Below are 24,484 nucleotides of genomic sequence, written 5' to 3'. Positions count from 1 at the left end.
CTATCTAGCTCTTTTTTGAACCCTGTTGAAGTCCTAGCCTTGACCACATCCTCTAGCAAGGAGTTCCAGAGATTGACTGTGTGCTAAATGAAGAAAAACTTCCTTTTCTTCCTTTTAGTCCTGCTGACTATTAATTTCATTTGACCCTGTGACGTAGTGGGGGTACCTGGCTCTGGGGGAACCCCCACTGGCTGCCGTGGGTACCACGACCCAGCAAAACAGGATGAGTCACTATGCAAACCAGTGGCCAGACACCCCCCATGGAGAGGAACAAAGGAAGGTGGAATGCTGCCTTGGCTTGGGGGCAGGGCTGGAAGTTAGTGAGTTGGTTGCTGGCTGTCGGAGGGCATGGAGGAGAGCCTAGGGGAAGGGGCTGGAGTTTAGGGGCCCAGTCTCCCCCATCTCAAGGGGGCCTGAGGCATCCTAGCCCAGTTCCTGTAACCAGATTACATCTGTGCTGCGCTGTGCTGGAGGAGCAATAAACCACCCTCAATTCCACTGGCTGGTGCAGTCTGTTTGTGCCATTTCGGGGTGCAGGAGACGGGGAACCCCCAACGCGCCGTCACACTGGTGTCAGAAGTGGGATGCACTGCACCCCGTGGATGGAGCTTCCAGCGGCAAGCGACAAGGCGCAGTAGAAGCAAGAGCCCTGGAGCCAGGCGTGCTGGAGACAGAGCGAAGCGGTTCCTGGGAATCGTGGGGCGCTGCAGCACTAGACTGGTGAGTCTGCACCGAGGGGCCCAGCGGGCAGATGGCCTACGCCCAACTCTTGAAGGCAGAGCTGGTGGGGCTGTGCAGAGAGAGGGGCTTGCCTGTGCAGAAAGCAACCAAGGCCCAGCTGATTGCTCAGCTAGAAGAGAACGACCAGCCACAGGGCCAGGATCTTGTCCCCAGGGGAAACAGCCAGACCCCCCCTGAGAGTGTGTCAGGCTCAGAGAGGGGGAGGAGCGCTGGAACCCACAGGAGAGATGAGACAGCTTCCCCCAGGAGGCCTGCAAGCTGCAGCCCATCTAGGGCAGGGGCCAGCCAAGCAGAGCTGCGGCGGCTGGAGATCCAGCTGCGGATCAAGGAATTGGAAGTAGAGGACCGAGAAAGGGATCGCCAAGATCGAGAGAGGCAGCGGCAGCATGAGCTGGCCATGGCAGAGCGGAGAACCGGCGGGGCACCGGCTGCGCCAAGTGCGGATGGGCCCCAGGGTCCCAGGACTGCCAGATGCTTGGAGAGGCCCGTGGTGGCCCAATTGAAGGACATGGGTGACATAGACGGGTTCCTCAGTGCCTTTGAGAGGGCCTGTGGACTGCAACGGGTTCCCCCAGCTGACTGGCTGCAGGAGCTCATCCCCGCACTGAGCCAGGAGGCGGCCGGAGTGCTCAGTCAGCTGGAGGACCTACAGCCCGGGGATTACAACCGAGTCAAGGAGGCCCTGCTGCACAAGTTCGGGCTGACCCCCGAGATGTACAGGAAGAAGTTCCGGGGGGTACAGAAAGGGCCACGGGAGACCTATGTGGATCTGGTCTCCCGCCTGGCGCAATACTGCCGCAAGTGGGTGTCTGGAGTCGGAGCCCAGACTGCAGAGGAGCTGCTCAAGCTGGTCATGATGGAGCAGTTCTATGCAGCGTGCCCACCCAAACTGAGGCTGTGGCTCAAGGACCGGAGACCAGAGAACCCCCAGGAGGCCGGGAGACTGGCGGATGAGTTCACGGAGAGCCGGTCCGGGTGTGAACGGGAGTCCCGGAGAGAAAGGGAACCGCGCAGAGACCGGATCTCGGCTGAGCGACGGAGGGAGTCAACTACGGGGCGAGACCAAGGAACAGGTCGTCTGCGCCCCAGAGAACCAGCCAGGGCCTGGACAGAGACAGCCCAAAGCCTAACTTGCCAGCGCTGTGGGCAAAAAGGCCACAAGAGGGCTCAGTGCACCAGGTCCCAGGACCGGGGACTTTCCAGGGTTAACTGGCTGGGGCGGGAGGAAGGGCAGGCTGCCCCAGAGGCAGGGGCTGGCAGGCAAACCTCAGCTCAGAGAGAGGGGAAGGATGCTCAGTGCACCTCCCCTGGGAGGTCTGATTCTCAGGAGGCGGATTTCTCCGTGTACCGGGTGGGGGCAGGACGGCCCCTGCGGAGCGAGTGCCTCATACCCCTGGAGGTGGATGGTAGGAAGGTGACGGGCTTCTGGGACACGGGGGCGGAGGTGACTCTGGCCCGATCCGACATAGTGGCCCCGGAGCGGATACTACCCCACGCGCAGCTGACCCTGAAGGGCATAGACGGGTCCCCGTTTAAGGTGCCTGTAGCCAGGGTGCATCTGAAATGGGGGGCCAAGGAGGGCCTCAAGGAAGTGGGGGTGCACCCGCACTTGCCCACCGAGGTGCTGATGGGGAACGACCTAGAGGAGTGGCCCCATGAATCCCAGCGGGCTCTAGTCACTACCCGGAGCCAGAGCCAGCGGGGGGCTGACAACGTGGGTCCAGGGAAGGACTCCTGGCAGCGTCCTCAGGGTCCCATCCCAGTGGACACGGGGTCCAGCCAGGCTGGGACTCCGGACCTAGGCAGAGGTGGGGGACAGGTCCCGATCCCTGCCTCAGCAGCTGAATTCCAGGCTGAGGTGCAGGCAGACCCCTCCTTGCAGAGGCTGAGGGACCAGGCTGGCCTCCGTGCAGCTCAGCCCCGGGGGAGAGGTGGCCAGGAGAGATTCCTGCGGGAGCGTGGGCTCCTGTTCCGTGAGTGGCTCCCCCCCAGGAAGGCGAGGGCATGGAGGGTAGAGCGGCAGCTGGTCGTCCCCCGAAAGTATCGCCTCAAGCTGCTGTATTTGGCCCACGATTCCCCCGTTGGGGGCCACCGGGGGATCCGGAGCACCCAGCTGACGCTGCTCCAGCACTTCTATTGGCCGGGAATCTTTACAGCCGTGCAGCGGTACTGCCGGTCCTGTGACTCCTGCCAGAGGGGCGGGAAGGCCCAAGACAGGAGGAAAGCGGCTTGGGGGTCTCTACCCCAGATAGACCCTCTGGGCTGGCTGAGAGAGTTATGGGAGGGGAAGTCCTCCCTGGATGGAGCATCGGGGGTGGAAGCCGCCCTGGCTGTCCAGAGAAGGCTCGCTGGGCTCATGGCCCCGGCCCGAGAAACCCCGGCCAGAGATCAAGGCCAGCGGAAGGGTGGGTGTGACCCCCGAGGACAGGCCTGCGCCAGTCGCCCTGGAGCGGGGCGGCGAGTGGACAGAGGGAAGCCAATTCATGTGGGGCCTCGCCACGGCCGGCCCGAGTCAAGGGGAGCACCCATGTCCCCGGGGCGGGTTCCCACGCAGAGGACCCGAACTTCCCCAGGTCACGAGCGGAGTGACCCTGCTCAGTTCGCTCTCGGAGGGGGGAGAACTGTGACGTAGTGGGGGTACCTGGCTGGTTTCTATGCTGCTGGCTCTGGGGGAACCCCCACTGGCTGCCGTGGGTACCACGACCCAGCAAAACAGGATGAGTCACTATGCAAACCAGTGGCCAGACACCCCCCATGGAGAGGAACAAAGGAAGATGGAATGCTGCCTTGGCTTGGGGGCAGGGCTGGAAGTGAGTGGGTTGGTTGCTGGCTGTCGGAGGGCATGGAGGAGAGCCTAGGGGAAGGGGCTGGAGTTTAGGGGCCCAGTCTCCCCCATCTCAAGGGGGCCTGAGGCATCCTAGCCCAGTTCCTGTAACCAGATTACATCTGTGCTGCGCTGTGCTGGAGGAGCAATAAACCACCCTCAATTCCACTGGCTGGTACAGTCTGTTTGTGCCATTTCGGGGTGCAGGAGACGGGGAACCCCCAACGCGCCGTCACACCCCCTAACTCCAGACACATGCAAGTGGTTTGTTCGGTAAATTGGTCTCTCACCAAAGCGAATGAAGCAAAGCCCCTTCCTCTAGGGCAATGAGTGAACTCCGGGCGGTTCGGTGATTGGCTCTTTCCCCGGAGGCTCTGTGTTGTGTCCAGAACCTCCACTCTCATTAGAACATAAAACCCCTCTGGCCGCAAGGATCGCAAAGACCCTTCACAAGAACCCGCAGGTTGAACCGCCCTGGTCCGGCAACCTCGGGACCTGCGTGCAGGTGCAGCGGGCTGCTGGGTCAGCTCTGGCCCCCGAGGGAGGGTGCGGGTGGAAGGAGCGGAGCTGGGAGTTGGCCTCCCCGAAAGGGAGTGGGGCTCCACCCACGCCCCACACGCCAATGCCTGCGGCTCGCCTGGGCAGTTTCAAGGGGTCCCGGCGGATTCGTCACAGCAGCTACCGGGCCAGTGGCCCGTCTGGGGCTCCTGGAGCCGGCCAATCCACAGTGTGTTTGTGCGCATGCTCCGTGCCTAGCGGCGCTCGTGTGTTTGCAGCCCCAGGCACATTCTTACCAATGGCAGGTCTGGGGATTCCAATGAACCTGACTTGACTCTGGGTCCCGCGCTGGGCCATGCAGGGGAGTGTGACTCCGCCCCCCCGCACTCCGCTCCCTGCACAGCTGCGTCCCTCCCTTTATACCTGGCGAGGCAACCCGCCTGCAAATCCCTGGCCCGGCGGTTCCTGTGTAAATACGAACCCCGGTTCCAGGAGCCGCAGTCTCTGCCCAGACACAGACCAGCCTCCCTCATTGCTGGATACGGAGAATGGAGCCTCTGCTGCTTCTCCTTTGCCTGCTCGCCGCCCCCCGCTGTGAGTGTCTGTGGGAAAGGAGGGAAATGGGGTCCCGACCCGCAGATTCGTTCTGTGATTCATTCCTCCCTTTGTTTCCCTTTCCGCAGGTGTCCTCTCCCAGGTGCAGCTGGTCCAGACCGGCCCCGGGGCGGTGAAGCCGGGAGCGACCCTCAGTCTCACCTGCAAAGTCTCCGGTGTCTCTGTCAGCAGCTACTATTGGAGCTGGGCCCGGCAGCCCCCCGGGAAAGGGCTGGAGTGGGTCGGGTTTATCCGAGATACAGCGAACGGGGGGACCGCGGAGTATAACTCGGCTTTCAAACCTCGTGTCACCATCACCAGGGACACCTCGAAGGAGGAAGTTTATCTGCAGTTTGGTTCGCTGACAGCTGCGGACACCGCCACCTATTACTGCGCCAGACACACACAGTGACACGGAGCAACGCCGGGCCGGGCACAAAAAGGGGAAGCGGATTTCTAAACAGCCAAACAGCTCCCGCGCTCGGTGTCTGCGGGGACCGTGGATAGGAAAGACAGAGCGTTGCAACCCCCGGGTCTCCCCTGTAGCTCCCCTCTCCTCTCCGCCTTCCCTAAGGAATTCCCAACCCTCTGCTTCCTTATGCTGCGACCTGAAATGTGCCCCCAGGGAGACACGGGAGCTGGGGGAGGATTTGGGATAGCTCAGGCTTTGGACACGGGGCCAGGGATTGGGGGCAGGAGGGAGCACAACCCTCTCTCTGTTGGTACTGCCTGCTGCCCGTCCCCTCCCTGCCCGCCGCTGTCAAAAGCCAGGTGTGAGCAGCAATCAGCTGGTAGCAGGTAGATGCGGTGGCTGGAGGCGCCGAGTTGGGCCAGGAGGGCGGGGAGGGAGCTGACAATTGGAAGTACCCCTCTTCTTCCCCCCCGCCCTTCCTGCCTCTATCTCCTAGGTCACCGCCCGCTATTACTGCGCCGGGCACAGAGAGCAGAAAGCTGCTCAGCCCAGAACACAAACCGAGCTGCAGCGAGAGCCGCTCTGCCAGCGCCCGGCAGGGGGCAGCAGCGACTCGCGGTTCCAGGCTGTTCTGCCGGGTCAGCGCAGGGATCGGTGTGAAAGGGCAGGTCGGTGCTTTCGGTAACCGGGTTTGGTTCTTTAAAGGATTTAGGGTCAAACAAAGATTATTTATTTTTTCTATTTACTTTATAATCAATTTTCCATTTAAATCAATTCATTATTTTTGATTCTTTTAAGACAATATAATATACAAAGAAAAAGTAGAAAAACAGCACAGTTAAAAATAACAAGAAATAATAACTTCTCCTACTGATATACCCTCCTGAGTTACCTTTAAGAAATTTATGGAGTTAACTGTTATATAATACTCACGTTAAGAAAGATAGAAGCATTGCTTAGATTCAGGAGATATTCTTTTCTTTATGTTTTTCCTTTCTTTGGATTTTTCGTTGCAACTTACGACCGGTATTTGTTCCCCTTTCGGAGCTTATGTGCAGCAGCGAGATTCAGCGCCGGGGAGGGAGCCCTGGTTGATCAGACCTGGCTTTTTGGATTCGCAACCCGTCCGCTCGTGGTCTGTTTCAGCCCACCTTATATACCCTGTTTCGGTATTTTGGTACTCCTCCACTCGCCTGACAATTGCTGACGTTAGATTTTTGTTGTCTCATTCTGCCCTTACAAAAAACTTTCGTCTGCTCCATTTGGGGTAATCAGCACTTTGTTGCATACTGCTGTCTGAGTTACTTACTTCCCTAAAAGCGGGGTTATTGTTGGTCAACCAATCAAATTTTGTTTTTATTTTTATCTCCTGTATCTGAGAGTGCTGCCTTTCCTTTCCACTTACAATTAAACTGGTGCTCATTTGACATATTCTGGGTAGGCCTCAATACCTTCCTTTCACAAACTCGTATCTAATACTTTAAGGAGTACAGCTGTTTGACCTTTGTGTGATGGTACAGCCCACAGTATAAAAACGTTAGATTATTAATAAAATAGGAAGCTTATTCACTGCTTTAATGTGTACATCCTCACAGAACAAGACAATTTTGTCACCACCAGCATCTACACATATGGGGAGAACGACTCTGCCGCCTGAGTTTCTATATCAGCCTGTCGGGATTCCCCTCACTGGCTAGCAGCTACGTCTACACTGGCATGATTTTCTGAAAATGATTTTAACGGAAAAGTTTTCTGTTAAACGCATTTTCGGAAAAATCGCATCTAGATTGGCAGGATGCTTTTCCGCAAAAGCACTTTTTTCTGCAAAAAAGTTTTCAGACACAGTTTTCTGCAAAAAAGCCCCAATCGCCATTTTCGCGATCGGGACTTTTTGCGGAAAACAGTACTGTGCTGTCTACACTGGCCCTTTTGCACAAAAGTCTTTTGGAAAAAGACTTTTGCCTGAACGGGAGTAGCATCGTATTTCCGGAAAAGCACTGATGATTTTACATGAGATCGTCAGTGCTTTTCCAGAAATTCAAGCAGCCAGTGTAGACAGCTGGCAAGTTTTTCCAGAAAAGTGGCTGATTTTCCAGAAAAAGTGGCCAGTCTAGACACAGCCCCATACTGTAGGTCACCCACTGCCAAAGCCCAGCAACAAGCAAGGTACCTCCATACCACACTGGGTTATAGAGGAGACAGCACGCCCCCACTACGTCACAAGTTGTCACTGTGTCAACTCCATGACCGACTGTAGGGGGTCGAGATCTCACGGCTACACGTGGCATGGAGTAGCTAGTTCGGATTAGGCTTCTAATCCGAACTAGCTGTACTCCTCGTGGAGCCTAATCCGAACTAGCTACTCCGTGCCGTGTGTAGCCGCGCGGCATGGGGTTCGAACTAGCTGGCATTTAAAAATGGTGCTGGCCAGCTTCATGCAAATGAAGTTCGAACTAGCGGGGTAGTGTAGACATACCCTCAGTGTGTGTGAAACTGATTGTTTTTTCTTAAGTGGAGTACCTAGAAACATTCTAAAATAGTAACAACTGGGCTATGTCTAGACTTGCAAGTTTTTCTGCAAAATCATTTGATTTTGCGGAAAAACTTGTCAGCTGTCTACACTGGCCACTTGAATTTCCGGAAAAGCACTGATGATCTCATGTAAGATTATCAGTGCTTTTCCGGAAATAGTATGCTGCTCCCGTTCGGGCAAAAGTCTTTTTCCAAAAGACTTTTGCGCAAAAGGGCCAGTGTAGACAGCAAAGTACTGTTTTCTTCAAAAAAGCCCTGATCGCAAAAATGGCGATTGGGACTTTTTTGCGGAAAAGCGCGTCTAAATTGGCCACAGACGCTTTTCCGCAAAAAGTGCTTTTGCGGAAAAGCATCCTGCCAAACTAGACGCGCTTTTCCGAAATTGCTTTTAATGGAAAACTTTTCTGTTAAAATCATTTTCAGAAAATCATGCCAGTGTAGACGTAGCCCTGAAGTAATTCATTTCAAGAGTGACTTTGATGGAAGAAGAGTTTTGTGAGTTTTGTTTGTTTTTACTTTTGCTTTCACAAAAGTAAATTAATTTTTGTTTCATCCTCACATATTGTTTTCAGTTGCAAGGTCACTGAACACCTTCATTCACACCGCTACCCTCACACACACTCATTTGCTACAACTCCTAGGCTGTGTCTAGACTAGCCATTTTTCCGGAAAATCAGCTGCTTTTCCAGAAAACTTGCCAGCTGTCTACACTGGCCACTTGAATTTCCACAAAAGCACTGACTTCCTACTGTAAGAAATTAGTGCTTTTTGCAGAAATACTATTTGTGCAAAAGTCCCGAAAGTTTTCCGCAAAAAAGCTCCGATCGTGAAAATGGCGATCGGGGCTTTTTTGCGCATAAGCATGTCTAGATTGGCCACGGACGCTTTTCCGCAAAAAGTGCTTTTGCGGAAAAGTGTCCGTGACAATCTAGATGCTCTTTTCCGAAAATGCTTTTAATGGAAAACTTTTCCGTAAAAAGCATTTCTGGAAAATCATGCCAGTCTAGATGTAGCCCTACAGTCTCTAGTGTGTTTAAGAATGCAATCAATAGAAGTGCTTGAAAATGGATAAAGAATTGGCGACTCTTGAAAGGAAATATTTTCCAGTGTGTTTTCAGAGCAGCCTTCCAAACTTTGATGGGGGAAAAATATTGAAAAAAATCAAAATTCGAAATTCAAAAAAGCTGAATTAATTACCCAAATCTGTTTTAAAATTACAGAGTAGGATTTTCAAAGATTCCTATGGGATTTGAGCATCTGAATTCCATAGGAGGTTTGTACCTAAGTTCTTTAGGTTTTTTTTTTAAATGTCATCCATAAAGAAGATGACCATTTTTCTATTCAATGTGTTTACATAGCTCAACAGATCCTAGGAGACTTTTTGCATTTGTAATTTCCCACTGGTATTGGCAGAGCTCAGATGAAATCATCCCACTTTCAAAACTTTATTTATAGAATAGATGCAGGCAAAGTTTATTTCCCAGATGGGCAAAGGCAACACGCTCGGTAGAGCCAGTCTGAAAAGGTGAGATCGGTATAACTATCCACACCTATTCCTACGCTTTGATGTTCCATGGCTCACAATTTCACAAACAAGAAGGGACCGTTTTGATCTCCTAGGCTGAAATACTGTGTGACACTGCCCAAGAACTTCACAGAAAAAACTTGGTAAATTGTTAATTATCTTTATTGTTAAAATGTGCATCTTATGTCCAGTGTGAATTTGTCTTCTTTCAGCACCCGTTCATTGGGACATGTTTGAGTGTCTCTGTTAGATTGAAGAGTCCATTTGCTCCTCATGTAGGTACCACAGGCGTGCAGCCAAGTCATCTCTGAAACGTATCTGTGTTACGGTGAATGGATTGAGTTCCTGGGTGTCTATCCCTAGAAGGCAGATGTAAGTGGGAATTTGGCTGGTTGCTGTGTTGATGTTGTAGCTCTATGAAAGGGATAAAGAAGAATTTAGCAAGGAATACAGAATGATGGAGAGAAAAAAAAGCAGTTAAATTCAATCCAAATGGATTATTGAAGAACGGGTGGAGAGAAGACTTTGTGGGGAAAAGATTTCTGATAGCTGAAAACTGCTTAATCTAGCAGAAATTAGTGTCTAGTTAGACGCATTGAAACAAGAGGTAAGGTGTGTGTTTTAAAGGATGAAGGCTGTTAGGGTTGGGATTAGGGAGGTGGTAAATATGCCATCGCGTGAAATCTTTAAATTGAATCTAGATACCTTTCCTAAAGATATCCTCTATTTCAAATTCAAGTTGTGGGTTGACTGGTAAAATTGTAATACAATTGTATGGTTTATGTGATGCTGAGAGCAGATTAGATCTTTCTTTGGCAACTGTTTTCGGGGTGGTGAAATGAGAGGCAATCCGAGAGGGTTAGATGTAAGGCACTGACATTTTAAAATATGGTATATTTCTGATACAATGAAAATACATATTTTAGAATAAATTTGGGGTCATTAAAAGCTTCAAAGTTTCTGAGCTCACACGTAGTACTTGTATTAAACAGGCTTCTTGTTGTCACTGATAAAATATTTTATTCTTTATATCTACCATGGTGGGATTGTGAACAGATTTTCATGTCAGGGTTCCCCGCTTGAAATGCTAAAAAATATTGTTCTGTGTCTTGCACATGAGGGGCAATGGGGACCATCTGCATTTGAAAGTGCTTTGTGTGAGATATTCTAGGAGAAGTCTTATGGAAAATTGAGGTTGAAAAAAAAATCTCAAGATCCCTGGTGAATAATCAGCAGAACAGGAGCTTCCAGTTTGGTGCTGCTGTATCGCCCAGAGGCAGAATTGAACCTGGGCATGAGGCTCTACTGCTTGAATAAAAAGCCAGCTGGCTCCCTGCTCAGGCTGCAGAGCAAACTCTAGCAAATTCTCTCTCACTCACTTTAGGTGGTGTCAGTGCCACTAGATGGGACAGTGAACCACACCCAGCAGGTGCAGGGGTCACCCTGTGACCCAAGAGGCTGACATAACTCCTGGCTGTAAAATCAGGGGAATAGTTACTAGGCGAAGAGGTGTCATTTCTCCCCTGTATTTGCCACATGCTGAAATCCCATGTCCCATTTTGAAGTACCCAGCTGAAAGAAGCTACTGAGAAACAGAGGCACATTCATAACGAGCCACGAGAACAGTTGAAGCTCTGGAAAGTTTCCTTACAGTAACAGTTTCCGTATGCTCTTCTTAGCAAAGAGAGGCTGGCTGGGTAACTTGAGCACAGCCTGTAGGTATCTACTTGGGGAAGACAGAGCTGGGTCCAGCAGACAGAAATGTCATGTATTGAAATGGCTGGAAGTGGAAGCAAGAAAAAGAGAGACGGCATCAAAGGTTCCCAGTTTTGATAGTGAGGGGAGTGAGCCATCTGAAGAACCCGCCCAGTCTTGTGGGGGATTCTCCTTCTCTGGTCAGGTTTAAATAAAAGGTGGATGGTTTTCTGGGGCAGAGGTGGGCAAGTACTGTCCTGTGGCTGGGTTCGATCTCAGAGGATTAAGCCTTGGCAGGCCCCGTCACCACATCTACCTGCACTTCTTCAGGTACAGCGAACACTGCATCCATTGGCCACTGCGAGCTGCGATCACCAGGACCAGGGGAGGTGCAGGTAAATATGGTGGCAGCAGCCCAGCAGGGGCTAACCCTGGTGAAACGGTCCGGTTTTACTGCCCACCCCTGCAGTACATGATTATGATTTCACTGATCATCCATAATTGCACAATTCTGATGTTTTTCTTCTCCCCGCATTTGAAACTCTTTCCTAGCCCCTCATGTTTTAGTACCCGCTCGGGACCTTTTCCATACTTAATAGAGATTTTTTGGGACAGGACAACCACATCTGCTTGCAATATTCAAGGTGGAGCTGTACCATGGATTTATACTGTGGCATCATGGTATTCACGGCCTTGTTAATGATCCTTTTGTCCTGTGGTTCCATTTATTTTAGATCCAAGAGAAACCAGCACAGCAGCCCAGGAAGATTTAAGCACTTTCTTATTTATTGCAAGCTCTAAGCAATTAATGCAGTTGTTTAAGTTTTACAGCCTTAAAACCAATGACTGTGCACTTTAAACCTTCAGTACTCTAAATTCTAAAACAATACAGCCCAAAGCGATAAAAAGTAAGTAATAGAAGATTATTATAATACAATAATTAAGCCTAGTTCGCTTACACTTCATCCATATACCACCTACAGAACCAGGCAGGAGGTCGTGGTCCCTTTGAACAGCAGGCATGGTGAGGGGGTCCATTATTTCTAGTTACATCCAAAGCAAGACCTGTGGGTCCATCCTGCTTATTTCCTCCCATTGATTCTTCTTACTAAGCCCAATTTATAGCAAAGCGAGACTTGGTGGTTCTAGTAATATCTACCCATCAACTGCATATCGTGTACGATACCTATTATGCCAATATTTAGGAAACATTCTCCTGTGCCAAACTATTGCAAAAGTGCTCAATGAATAGTTTTTCGGCTGGCTCTGGAATTTTTCTTATAAAAAATTGTATGTACTAGAACCAGGTTGTTAATTGCCCTGGTCTCGCCGTCCTGACGCTCTCCTGTCAGCCGATGGTCAGAGCAGTGTGTGTGTGTGTGTGCTGAGAAAAGGTTTAACGTCTGTGACTTTACTGCTAGGACCGGGGTCCCATCGCAGAGGGCAGCCAACAGGCTGACAGGCGCCCCTGTTTATAGGAAGAGCTTATTACACCTCAGATTTTAGCTGCTAGGAAACAGGATCCTTTCGCAGCGGGCAGTCTAGGGAAGACTGAGAGATACCTCAACGGTTCTGTCACCTGGGAGTGACATGATCCAAACGCCCAAGCTCTCCCTATACCTGTCCCTTATGACCGGCTGAAGTTCTTTTAAATTGTGCTTGGTTCTGTTACAGCAACTGAAGGAGTCAGGTTAAAACTTAAACAGTTACAGGCTTATTAAAAATAACTTATAAAAAGCATATGCTTACAATGGCTATTGCTCTCTTTCTTAACTGTTAGCAAATACAGATCTTAAAAATGGTTACAAAGAAAATAAAGATAGAAAATAGAAATAATGGTACCAAGTGACAGATTAATCTTTAAAGAGCTCGAAGTCTATGTGTACACTTATGACAAAGGACCACATCCAGGTACAATTTTTACCCCTTTCTGTGCCTCTCGACTCCAGTGGGTCAAGCTAGGGCCGGTCCCTCAATTCGTAGGAAAGACGAATACGAGGTGGGCGTCCCCGTGGAACCTCGGGCGGTCAAACACCTAACCCGACCAGCAGCTAGATGGTAGATTGACACTCAGGCTGTGTCTACACTGGGCCACTTATTCCGGAAAAGCAGCCGCTTTTCCGGAATAACTTGCCAGCTGTCTACACTGGCCGCTTACTTTTCCGGAAAAGCAATGACGATCTACTGTAAAATTGTCAGTGTTTTTCCGGAAAAACTATGCTGCTCCATTTCGGGCAAAAGTCCTTTTCCGGAAAAACTGTTCTGGAAAAGGGCCGGTGTAGACAGCACAGTAGTGTTTTCCGCAAAAAAGCCCCGATCGCGAAAATGACGATCAGGGCTTTTTTCCGGAAAAGCACGTCTACATTGGCCACGGATGCTTTTCCGGAAAAAGGGCTTTTCCGGAAAAGCATCCTGCTAATGTAGACGTGCTTTTTCCGGAAATACTTATAATAGAAAACTGTTCCGTTTTAAGCATTTCCGGAAGAAGGTGCCAGTGTAGACATAGCCTCAGAGTAAATGTGCTGCTGGACCCATCTTTATACCCCTGGGGGCCCGTATCCTCTTTCTTATCTAAGATGCCAAATTATACTGGTCCGTTTTGTGGCGCCAGTTCTTACAAGCAAGTTTCAAGTTAATTTACACTTGCAAGAGAGATAACTAAATTGTAAGTTCTGGGCATTTTTTTACTGGGCGAGAGATTCCTCCCCCCGCGGACGGCTGTGTGTTCGTATCAATATGGGTTAAGTCAAGGGCACTCCTTGGCAGCCTCTTGGTCAGCAATTGTCATATCTCTGTTTACAGCCATTCACGGTCACAGTAGCCTGGGCCTTCTGTTCAAGGCTCTTACTGCTCTGTGTGCCCTGCATGCTTCAGGCAAACAACAATGGATGTTACAGGGGGGTTCCTGTCTGGCTACATCTCCCCACCCCTGCCACTTTTTGACCTTATTTGCATGCACCAGAGCTGAGTCAGACCTCGGCTTTGCTTTGTGAGAGATCCAAGGACCGGATGAGGCCTGGCACTGGAGACGTTGTTGCTCTGCTCAAGGAAGGGCTCCCCTACATGTGCCCTGCTGCTTTCCATCTAAAGGAGGAGAACCAGGGCCCGGCCAAAGGGAAGCTCCTCACCCGGCCCTTACAAGTCCCAGGCCTGTTTGCTTGGTTGGCTTCTCTGCTAGAGCTCCATGTCAAATATTCCCTCCTGGCCCAGCTCCCCAGTGGAACGGCACCTCCCTTGTTTGGCTCTTAGCCAGCAGGCAGTGACGGGAGTGACTGTCTGGACCAACGTGTCACATCTGTCAGGGTGTCTGTACCCCCTGTCTCAACCCAGCACCCTAGGGTTTGAATGTCCAGTGCCATCTCTCAAGACCCTCCCCAGGGTGCAGAAACACTGGATTTTTCACCTGCGCTCTGCTCAGATATCGAACCTGTCCCTGAGGCCAAGAGATGGTAATTCCCTTCCCCAGCCTCCATTCCCTACTATGCTGCTGTGGAGGACCAGTAGAAGGAGGCAATGAAGACAAGGCTGCCATGTTTGCAATGAATGTTAGTTATTGCTCACAGTGACCCTCTTTCTGTTCCTCAGACACACCCCATGGCAAGCCAGGAACAAGGAAACCAAACATCTGTCACAGAATTCATCCTCCTGGGATTTGGGGATCTTCCTGGCCTGCAGGTTCCTCTCTTCCTGCTCTTCCTCGTGATCTACCTGGTGACCATGGCCGGGAACATCCTTGTTGTGGTGTTGGTTGTGGCTGATCGACACCTCCACACCCCCATGTACTTCTTCCTGGGCAACTTGTCCTGCTTGGAGATCTGCTACAGCTCCACCCTCCTGCCCCAGCTGCTAGCCTGGCTCCTGACTGGGGACTGGACAATTTCCTTCACAGGGTGTCTCACCCAATATTACTTCTTTGGTGCTCTGGCAGGCTCAGAATGCCTCCTCCTAACAGTGATGTCCTACGACCGGTATCTAGCCATATGCAGCCCGCTGCACTACGCAGCCCGGATGCGTAGCAGATCTTGCCTCCAGCTTGCCGGAGGATCGTGGATAGGTGGCTTGCTTGGCTGTAGTATAACCACAGCGCCAATGTCCCAGTTAACCTTCTGTGGCCCCAACGGTATCGACCATTTCTTTTGTGACTTTATTCCCCTTGTAAAACTCTCCTGCAATGACCCTATGGTGATGGACTTATTGGCAATCGCAGTCAGCTTGATTTTCTTACTGGTCCCCTTCCTGCTCACCTTGACGTCTTACATCTGCATCCTCAGCACCATCCTCAACATTCGCTCCACCACTGGTAGGCAAAAGGCCTTTTCCACCTGCTCTTCCCACCTCATCGTGGTGAGCATTTACTGTGGAGCTCTCCTGATTGCCTACATGTTCCCGACCACCGACCTCCTGAGCAACTTCAGGAAAGTTCTGTCGGTCTCCTACACTCCTCTGACACCTCTGGTAAATCCACTCATCTATACTCTGAGAAACAGGGAGGTCCAGGAGGCCCTGTGCAAAGCTTGCAGGGAGTTAAGAACATAAGAACACCCACACTGGGTCAGACCGAATGTCCATCTAGCCCAGTATCCTGTCTGCCAACCGTGGTCAATACCAGATGCCCCAGAGGGAGGGTACATATGAGGTAATTTTCACTGATCCTTCTCCTCTCACCCATTTCCAGACAAACAGAGACTAGGGACACCATTTCTACCCATTCTGGCAAATGGCCATCCATGGACCTAACCTCCATGAATATATCTAGCTCTTTCTTGAACCCTGTTGAAGTCCTAGCCTTCACCACATCCTCTTGCAAGGAGTTCCAGAGATTGACTCTGTGCTGAATAAAGAAAAACTTACTTTTCTTTGTTTTAATCCTGCTGACAATTAATTTCATTTGTTGACCTCTAGTTCTCATATTTTGGAAATAAATAAATAACTTTTCCTTAGTCTCTTTTCCCACACCAGTCATGATTTTATAGACGTCTAGCATATCTCTCCTTAGTCTCCTCTTCTCTAAGATGAAAAATCCAAGTTTTTAAAATCTCTCCTCATATGGGACCCATTCCAAACCCCTCATCATTTCTGTTGCTATTTTCTTTACTTGTTCTAATGCCAATAGATCTTTTCTGAGATGAGGCAACCACAGCTGTGCACAGTATTCCATTAAGGGTTCCAAGATACAGGCCCATTGAGTTGCTTAGGTGAAATGGAATAGCTGCAGCATGGGTGGGCGTAGGGCCAGAACCAGAGCCGACCAAATAGAAGGTTTTATTTCCACTCGCCTCTGGGAGTTTCTTGCCCTGCGCTTGCAGAGTCACAGCCCTGGGAGCAACGGGGCTGCAGGGACCTTTTCCAAACCCTTGCTCCATTATATTTATGGCCAATGGCCGATGCCCCCAGGGACGTATCAACGGGCTGCAGGGGGCATGAACTGGTGGCTACTCTAAATGAAAAGAGCTGGGGAGACTAAGGTCAGAGACAGGTGCAGGGGTCAGTCGCGTGCTCGGTGCCTTGGGCCGGCTTTGCGCCGAGAGCCAACCCAGCAGGTGCCGTGAGCAGCCCAAGACACCGGGCTGCGGGTCAGTAGCAGCAGCACCCGGCCAGCTGCACGAGAACAGCACAGGCCTGGTGCCCGGCCTGGAATCCGATGGATGTTGGAGTCTTTGGAGGCACGTGACGCGCCATGGTCTTTCCCCCCTTGGTAATAAACCTTCAGGTTCACACGCCGCAGGGCTGGGTGGGGGCAGCAGTGGGCGGGAGAGCCCAGCCTGGTCACGTGCTGCCCCTTTGGGGTCAGAAGGGCAGTTTGTACCTGTGAGAAGGGGGATAAATCCCTTCTCTGTGTCCCCGCCCTGGCACCAATTGGGAGCCAGAGAACAAGCCGAGCCAGCAGCCGAGCCAGAACCCAACGCTGCTTCCACACAAATTCCTTCAAACCGAGGCCTCCCGAAGGAAGCAAAATGCAAAAACTCTGCTCCTTGTGCTCACCTTTGTGGCCCTAAATCCTCTCTCGGCCCTCCCAGCGAAACCTCAACGAGGAGACTTCACGTGGCAAATACACGAAACTCTCGGAGACTGACCCTGGCCCTTGTCAGGGACTCTGCTGTCACTGCCGCACCCACCTGCCTCGCAGGGCTCAGGTCCTGTTGACCTGAGCAGGAAAGAGTGACCGGGAGAGAGACTCATTTGCCAGAGGAGCCCAGAGATCGCATCCCCCCCCCCCCCCGCCCGCCAGACTATTTGAAAAGACCCCGCATAAAGGGCTGTTTTCTCCCGTGTCTGGCTCCTTCGCTGATTGCTCCAGTAGCCGGCCTGGTTCTGCTCCATGCCCAGCTTTCCCCGCCTGCCAAGGCTGCCAGCCCCGGGTTCCTGGCTTAGCCTTTGCCCTCAGCCTGCGCACACAGAGCCCCGGCAAAGAGAAAAAGAGTGTGTGTGTGGGGGGGGGGGGGGACGGTGATTTGGGAACTGACCCTGCGACTCCTGACAGAGTCCAGCAGGGACTCGCACAAAAAGGGGAAGCGGATTCCGAACAGCGCAGACAGGCTCAGAGCAAAGAGATTTCCCGAACCAACCTCCCAGTCAATGGGGAAAAAACGGGAAGAGGAGGAATCGCAGATAGGCAGTTTCGTGATTGCTTTTCTGAGCAAGATGCTGCAGAAACAGAAGTTCCGAAATTCAGTGACACGCACCGGGTCACCCGCGGAGAGCACTCCTGGGAATTAAATGTATCGGACTTCCGAGGATCTTGCCATGATATTAGTCAATAAAATCCAGTTCTCCGTGAATGGCTTGGGGGGGATTTGGAGGAGAGAAGAAGGAAAGAAAGAAAGAAACCGATCCCTAGCCCAGCTGGAACAGCCGGTGTCTATAAGGCTTTGCGGTCGGTCCCTAGGACTTGCTCTTGTGCAAGCCAGTGTAGGCACAGCAGAAGTCAAGTGTCCCTGCGGCTGAGCGGCCTGCAGCCCGAAGACACCGCGAAGTATCGCTGAGCCAGACACACAGAGTGAGGGGAAACATCCCGGAGCCAGCGCTAAAACCAGCCGTGCGCAGAACCAGGCTCAGCGAGCGAGCGGCAGGGGGCAGCCACTGCCCGCCCAGCGGTCTCCCTGCCTGGTGGCTTCATCCCCATCCCCCGGCCAGGCGCTGCACTTGTGGGACAAACCCCATCTCCCCCCATTGACACCGAGCCCCAGAACCCCTGGGGCTGCGAGTCCGGGCCTCTCTCCTCCGAGCGGGGAAAGGCCGCAGGGAGGGTCAGTCCGAGCTCTGGCTACTGCAGCCGGGCTCACTGGCCGGTGCCTTCCTCTTCGCGCTGGCAAGACCGAGCCGGAGGCTGCAAATCCGATGCCGACTGGAGAGCCCAGGTCCCGCTCTCGTGCTAGGGGTGGGAATTCCGTCCCCAGCTCCACAGCATCTGAGCCATTTCCTGGCCGGGGCATTTCTCCAGATCAAACACTCAGAAAGGGGCCCTCTGTCTACATCGGCAAGGGGCGGAGCGGGCCACCCCCTTGGGCTTCCGCACTAGAGCCCAGATGCTCAGGTCTTGAGGGTTCGGATTCCCTGGTTGCGTCACATTCCGCGCGCAGTGACACCCCCAGTCACCCTGCAGGGGTCGCTGTTCTCTCGGAGCAGCTGGCGGGAGCAGGGCCCCAGCAAGTTTGTTTCGTCAGTGGCTCTGCGGTCACTAGAGCAAACCCACGTGGGACCTGGCCCCATCTCGATAGGAAACAGTGGGGATGTGGGATTTCGGGTCAGTGCGTTACCCCTCCCCCCTTTCCCAGCATGTTGCTGTCCCTCTGCACACAACACGGGAGTCAGTTTCACCCCCTGGACAGATGCACCAACAAGGAACTGAGATTCTGGAGGAATTTACCGACCGATTTCTCTTGCTCAGCCCCACCCCATCCGGGGTGTGACACTCTGTGAAACATGCAGGTAAACCGATTCCCTCGGGTCCCTCTTTAAAGAGAAACTCCAGAACGGCAAGACCCGAGTCAGTTCTAGGGAACTGAGCTGCTTACTCGCTGCGCCGAAGTGTTTTTTTTTTTCCAGTGAAGAAACACCATGAACCTGCCCTTGTTCTGCGTTTTCATCTCAGCCCTCCAGGCCTGTGAGTATCTGGGGGCTGACTGTGGGGAGAACTCTACTTGGGCTGGGTGTCGAGGAGTTAGGTGCCCGGTTCCCAGTCAATCTCAGTGGGACCTTGGGAGTCTCTTAGACAAAACCACCCTTCATTTCTGGTTTATTACCTCTTCCATTGACGCTTTTCCCCTCTCTTGACAGCCCTCATCTTGGGTTTTAAGATGACCCAGTCCGGGTCAGGAGAGGTGACGGTCTCAGGGTCCCTCAGTCTGACCTGCGCTGTCTCGGATTCTGCCCTCTCCACTGGCTCAGACTGGTGGCATTGGCTCAGGCAGCCCCCAGGGAAAGGGCTGGAGTGGCTGGCATTGATAGACAGGTATGGGAACACCCGCTACCTCCCTGACATTCACAAAAGAGCCACCATCACTGTGAACCCTTCCAAGAACGAGTTCTCCCTGCGAGTGGAGAATCTGACTCCACAAGACACAGGAACCTACTACTGCGCTAGGAGCACCTACCGGCAGAATAAACCCCAGTGATGCGCGTTAGCACAAAAACAGGCCTCAGGAAAAGAGTGGACCAAGAAAACCAGCGGTTCAGCAGAGTTAGCCCCTGGTGGGCCGCTGCTGCTGCGCTACGAGCGATCGCTGCTCTCATTGGCTGAGAAGGACCGATTGTGGCCAATAGGAGCTCGGATTCCCCCAGACCTGCAGCGGCGCAGGTAAATACAGCAGTGGTTAGCCCTGTAGGACCAGATCCGGCCTCGACGCTGGTATTTGCCCAGCCACCCCTGCCTCAAACTTGGGCCCCATAGGCCATTTTCCCCAGATTTTCATGCCCTCCAAACTGAGCACTGAGTCACAGGGGAGCTCGGAAGAAGGTTTCCCTAAATCTTGTAAAGTCAACGGGATTTAAAGCCCTAAATCCTTAAAATCACTCTTGAAAAATGGGGCAAAGTTTCTTGGGTCACTGAGGGCTTCCAAAATGAAAGGTCACTTTTGAAAATGGGACTTAGGCTTGTAATTTATGAGGTGCTTTTGAGATTTTTACTTTAGATTTGTGTATATTTGGGCAATGGCCTAAGGGGTTTTCACGGAATAAATTATCTATTGCCTTCAAAATCCATTGCTTTCAGTGGTCTCGATTCCTCCTTCAAACCTAGGCTCTGCAGAGTGTGCTGCTAAGTGCAATAGGAGAAAAGAAAAGAAAATTGGGTGTAATTAAATACTACAAGATTTACCCAGCATTGCTCAGATCCTCCAAGGCAGGGGGTTGAGGGTGCTGGAGGGGGTGTTCTGAAATCAGAGCTAGAATTTCCCAGGGACCTTAGGGAGTTAGGCGCCAGGTTTCTGTAAGACTCCAGCCTAACTTAATAGGAATGTTCAGTTCCTTTGAAAAATCTTCCTTTAAGGGACCTTGCCCGGGTCACAGATACAGTCGGTGCCTCACTCAGAAGAGAAGCCCCATCAAGTCCCTTGTGCTGTTCTAACCATTCGCTCCCGCCCGCTGCCCTCTGAGAGCTGGTAACAACTCAGGAGCCAGATCTTCCAGCCCGTTCTGCTTTACCCCATAAACCCTCATCTGCTCCCAAACCGGGGACAGGGCCACGGGCTCCTGGTTCCCAAAGACCGTCTGCCAGGAGCCAGCGGGGCCGATTCCCTTCCCAGATCTGGGACAGGGGCCAGGACTCCCACACGCATGGCCCCCTGCTCTGTGCGCTCCTGATCCTAATCTCCACCCCCGCCCCCTTTTCTAACCCGTTGGATCCCACGTTCCTCCGGAGCTGGGGGAGAACCCAGGAGTCCGGGCTCCCGCCTGCCCCTGCGCTCACATGCCAGACCCCAGCCCCACCCAGAACCGGGAGAAGAAACCTGGATTCTGACTCCCGGCCCCCGGCTCTGAGCCACCAGACCGGTTCCACAGGGAGAAAAGAGGAGACCCCGCCCCCTTCTCCAGTCACCGCCGGTTCTGGCTCCCTAGGAATGGCCCGGCCCGAGCTGCACAGATGCGTCCCCTAAAACACAGAGGGGGGGGGGGGGGAGGGTGTGGCCACAAAGGAGCCGCTGGCCTGTTTTTGTACCCGCCACTGAAGCACGGACGCTTCATGCAAATCAGCCACCTGGGGTCTTGTTTATACAGAAACCCCCAGAGGTTTCTCTCCATCCGCGTCTGGAATAATGAGGAAAGCTCCGGTCACTGCCCTTGTCCTCCCCCTGCTGTGGCCTTGTGAGTCTGTGTGTGTGTGTGTGTGTGTGTGTGAGAGAGGAGAGAGAGAGAGAGAGATTCCACCTTCTTTCTGTTTGTTGCTTATGATCTGGATTCTCCCTGAGGCCTCACTTCTCGGTGTCTCTCCCCTCTCCAAGGTGTCCTTTCCGGGATCCAGCTGGTCCCGTCCGCCCCGGCACTGGTGGCCCCTGGCGGGGACCTGATAGTGACTTGTGCGGTATCCGGGGACTCCATCTCCACCCAAGCCTGGTGGAACTGGGTGCGGGAGCTGCCCGGCCACGGACTGCAATGGGTCGGGCGCGTCCATTTCTCCGGGGGCACAAACTACGCGTCGGCCCTGAAATCCCGAGCGACCATCTCCAAGGATGACGCCAAGAACGAGTTTTACCTGCAGCTCCGCTCGCTGAGCGCTGGGGACACCGCCACGTATCACTGCCCCCGCTGGGACCCACCGTGATACGCGCTGCGACAAGATTCTCTCTTTTGAGAACACGACAAGGACCAGACTGGGTCAGGCCAAAGGTCCCTCTAGCCCAGTGTCCTGTCTGCCCACAGTGGCCAGTTCGAGGTGCCCCAGAGGGAGTGAACAAAAACAAACCTGCCGGGACAGGCCGCTGGGGAGTTTCCCTCAGTGCACGAAAGCGAGAATGAAATTTCTGTGGCTTTTCCTTTCCCCGTTCTCGGCCCCCGGCTGTGAGTGTGTGTTCGGGTGCAAGAGAACTGGGGTCAGGGCCAGAGATTCGTGGGCTGGCTCATTTCTTCCATGGTCTTGTTTCCCTGTCCCCACGTGTCCGCTCGCAGGTGCAGTTGGTTGAATCAGGCCAGGCGCAGTGACGCCCGGAGAGACCCTGAGCCTGACCTGCGCTGTGACCGGGTCTCTATCACTAGCAACAGCTCCGCATGGAACTGGGTCCGGCAGCCCCCCGGACAGGGCTGGAGCGGGTAGCTCGGATGACTGGAGCAAGTGGTTTGCCGCGTCTCTCCAAAGCCGGACCAGCGTCTCTGCAGAGATCGCCAAGAACCAGGTCTCCCTGCAGCTGCAGACACCGCCCCGTTACTGCGCCAGACAGTGACACAGAGCGCAGCGGGGCTGCTGCGAAAGGGGAGGCGCGTTGTCTGGGGTCACTGGGGCCCGGTCACACTCAGTCTGCATCAGAAGCGGGGAGACACTGGCCGAGGGGGTGAGGAGGGGAAGGGAAAGGAGGCGAGTCAAGCTCCGCGGAGCCCAATCCCCTGTCTCGGAGCAGGGCCCCGCACGGAGGGTCTGACTGAGACGCTCCGCCCTGCGCATCGGGCCTGGCCCGGTCTCCCACAGAGCCCGGCTAAAACCAGCGTCGCTCAGACTGCGGGGCTGGCCCGGCAGGTGGCGCCAAAACGTGTCTCCCGGCGCCCTCTGCAGCACGTGCTGTTAGAACGCGGGGCGAGCGGATTATTTGCCAACCCGGGTAACCTGCCCGGATGATCTCGCTCGCTGATTGGTCGGGCCAGTTACCCACTCGCACCACGTGATACACGGACTGGCGGTGAGAATGTGACAGGCGCAGGCAGAGCAGGTGTGACGTAGTGGGGGTAATGGCTGGGCTGTGGTGACCCTTGCTGTCTGGAGCAAGACCCAGCAGGGAAAACCTCGCTAGGCAGAGGTAATGCCAAACTTGTTGAACCAGTGGCCAGACACCCCCCATGGAGAGGAACAAAGGAAGGTGGAATGCTGCCCTGACTGGGGGGGGGGGGGGGGGGCAGAGCTGCAAGGGAATTTAGTTAGTTACTGTGGGAGAGCATGGAGGAGAGCCTAGGAGAAGGGGCTGGAGTTTAGGGGCCCAGTCTCCCCCATCTCAAGGGGGCCTGAGGCATCCTAGCCCAGCTCTGTGGCCAGACTACATCTGTGCTGTGCTGTATCCTGGAGAGGCAATAAACTTCCTCTATTCCACTGGCTGGTGCAGTCTGTGTCATTTCGGGGTGCAGGAGACGGGGAACCCCCAACGTGCCGTCACAGCAGGAAAAACTCTTCTGGGGCCCGGGGCGATGCGAGTTCCCGGGAGCTCCTAGGCTCTGCGGGGAAGGCCAGAAATGCGGGGTTTAGAGAGACGGGAATGTGGATGGAGTGTGGGGGCCACAAGGGGCACAGGGCCCCCGTACCCTGGCAGGATGGGCAAGGGGGCAGGGCCCGAGTACCTGAGCACCGGGCAGCAAGGGACCCGACAGCAGCCGGCCGGCCCCGAATCCCTGAGCGGCCCGGTAATTGCAGGATGGGCCTGGCACCCGCAGCACCTCCCGCCACCACTCACTGGCCGCGGCGGGAGCAGCAGAGCAACACGGCTCCATCTGCTCCCCTGCTGGTTCGTACCCGGGAGGGGGAGAGGACCACACCGGTGGGAAGCCCGTGTCCACGTGGCTTCCCCGCCGCTGACAGTGAGCGCCGGGGCATGTGGCCAGGTGCACCCTCTCCTGCTGTGCCCCTTTGTTCCCCGCCCTGCTACTTTCCCTTAACCCACCACCCCTGGGGGAGCACTTGAGAGAGGGTCCTGGGCTCTGTCTATCGGGTGCTGAGCAGCTGAAGAACCGGGTCTGGCTGGACTGGAGAGTGTGGACCAAGGGCAGTCAGGGGCGTGGCCCATCCGGAGGGGCGGAGCCCCGTGTGAACATATGCAGATGTGTGTGCGAGCGGAGCACTATGGGAGTGGGAGCGGGCTGACGAGCGGGGCCCTAATTTGCAAGCGGGGCTCTGGGTGGGGTCTGGGGACAGGGGCGGGGCAGCTGGCAGCAGCGGGAAGCGGTGCCGGCGGGGTTGTTTGGAGGTGGAAGTGGGAGCCACCGTGATGTGAGAGTTCGGGTCGCTTGAGGCTTGGCGGGGGCTCTGAGACAAGAGTTTATACTTACCTGGCAGGGGAAATACCACGCTCAGGAAGGTGGGTTTCCCAGGGTAAGTCCTATCTGTTGCACTTCGGGTGCGCTGACCCCTGCGATTTTCTCAAGTAGAGCAAACTCGACTGCACAATTTGTGGTAGTGGGGGACTGCGTGCGCGCTTTCCCCTGATTTTGCTGTTGAAAGAAAGATAATCTTGTTCTCAAAATACAGGACTAAACCGAGAACAACGATTCTTATCTATCTTGCATGTATACAGCTGAATACTGTGAAATAGATTTTCTCTAAAGGCAAACCCTGTCAGAATGTGTAAAGCGGGGCAGTGTTTGATGCTGGGGGTTCTGCTCCCTCCGCTTTGAAACTTGCACTCGAGGTTCAGTTTACCATTCTTGTTAAGTGTCACCAGTTTATGTTTTCGCTGGGTTGGGGCTCGTAGCTCGTTTTTGTTCCTTTGCCTCTTCCTTGTCTGTAGGACACTGGTCTGACCATCTGGAATAT

General features: G+C 53.5%; 1 protein-coding gene and 1 non-coding gene across 2 annotated transcripts; both read left to right on the top strand.

The window, feature by feature from the left end:
• Window positions 1-14,415: 14,415 nt before the first annotated feature.
• LOC102460642 (olfactory receptor 10A7-like) lies at window positions 14,416-15,357 on the top strand. The gene has a single exon (XM_006112953.5). The coding sequence runs from the start codon at window positions 14,416-14,418 to the stop codon at window positions 15,355-15,357; it is 942 nt and encodes a 313-aa protein (XP_006113015.5).
• An 8,635-nt stretch (window positions 15,358-23,992) lies between these two features.
• LOC142821395 (U1 spliceosomal RNA) lies at window positions 23,993-24,156 on the top strand. Its single transcript, XR_012898169.2, has one exon. It is a non-coding gene; the product is annotated as a U1 spliceosomal RNA (small nuclear RNA).
• The last annotated feature ends 328 nt before the right edge of the window (window positions 24,157-24,484 follow it).

This window comes from Pelodiscus sinensis, chromosome 30 (genome assembly GCF_052426305.1).
Source record: "Pelodiscus sinensis isolate ZL-2025 chromosome 30, ASM5242630v1, whole genome shotgun sequence".
NCBI lineage: Eukaryota > Metazoa > Chordata > Testudines > Trionychidae > Pelodiscus > Pelodiscus sinensis.
This window is presented reverse-complemented; position numbering and strand designations above follow the sequence as displayed.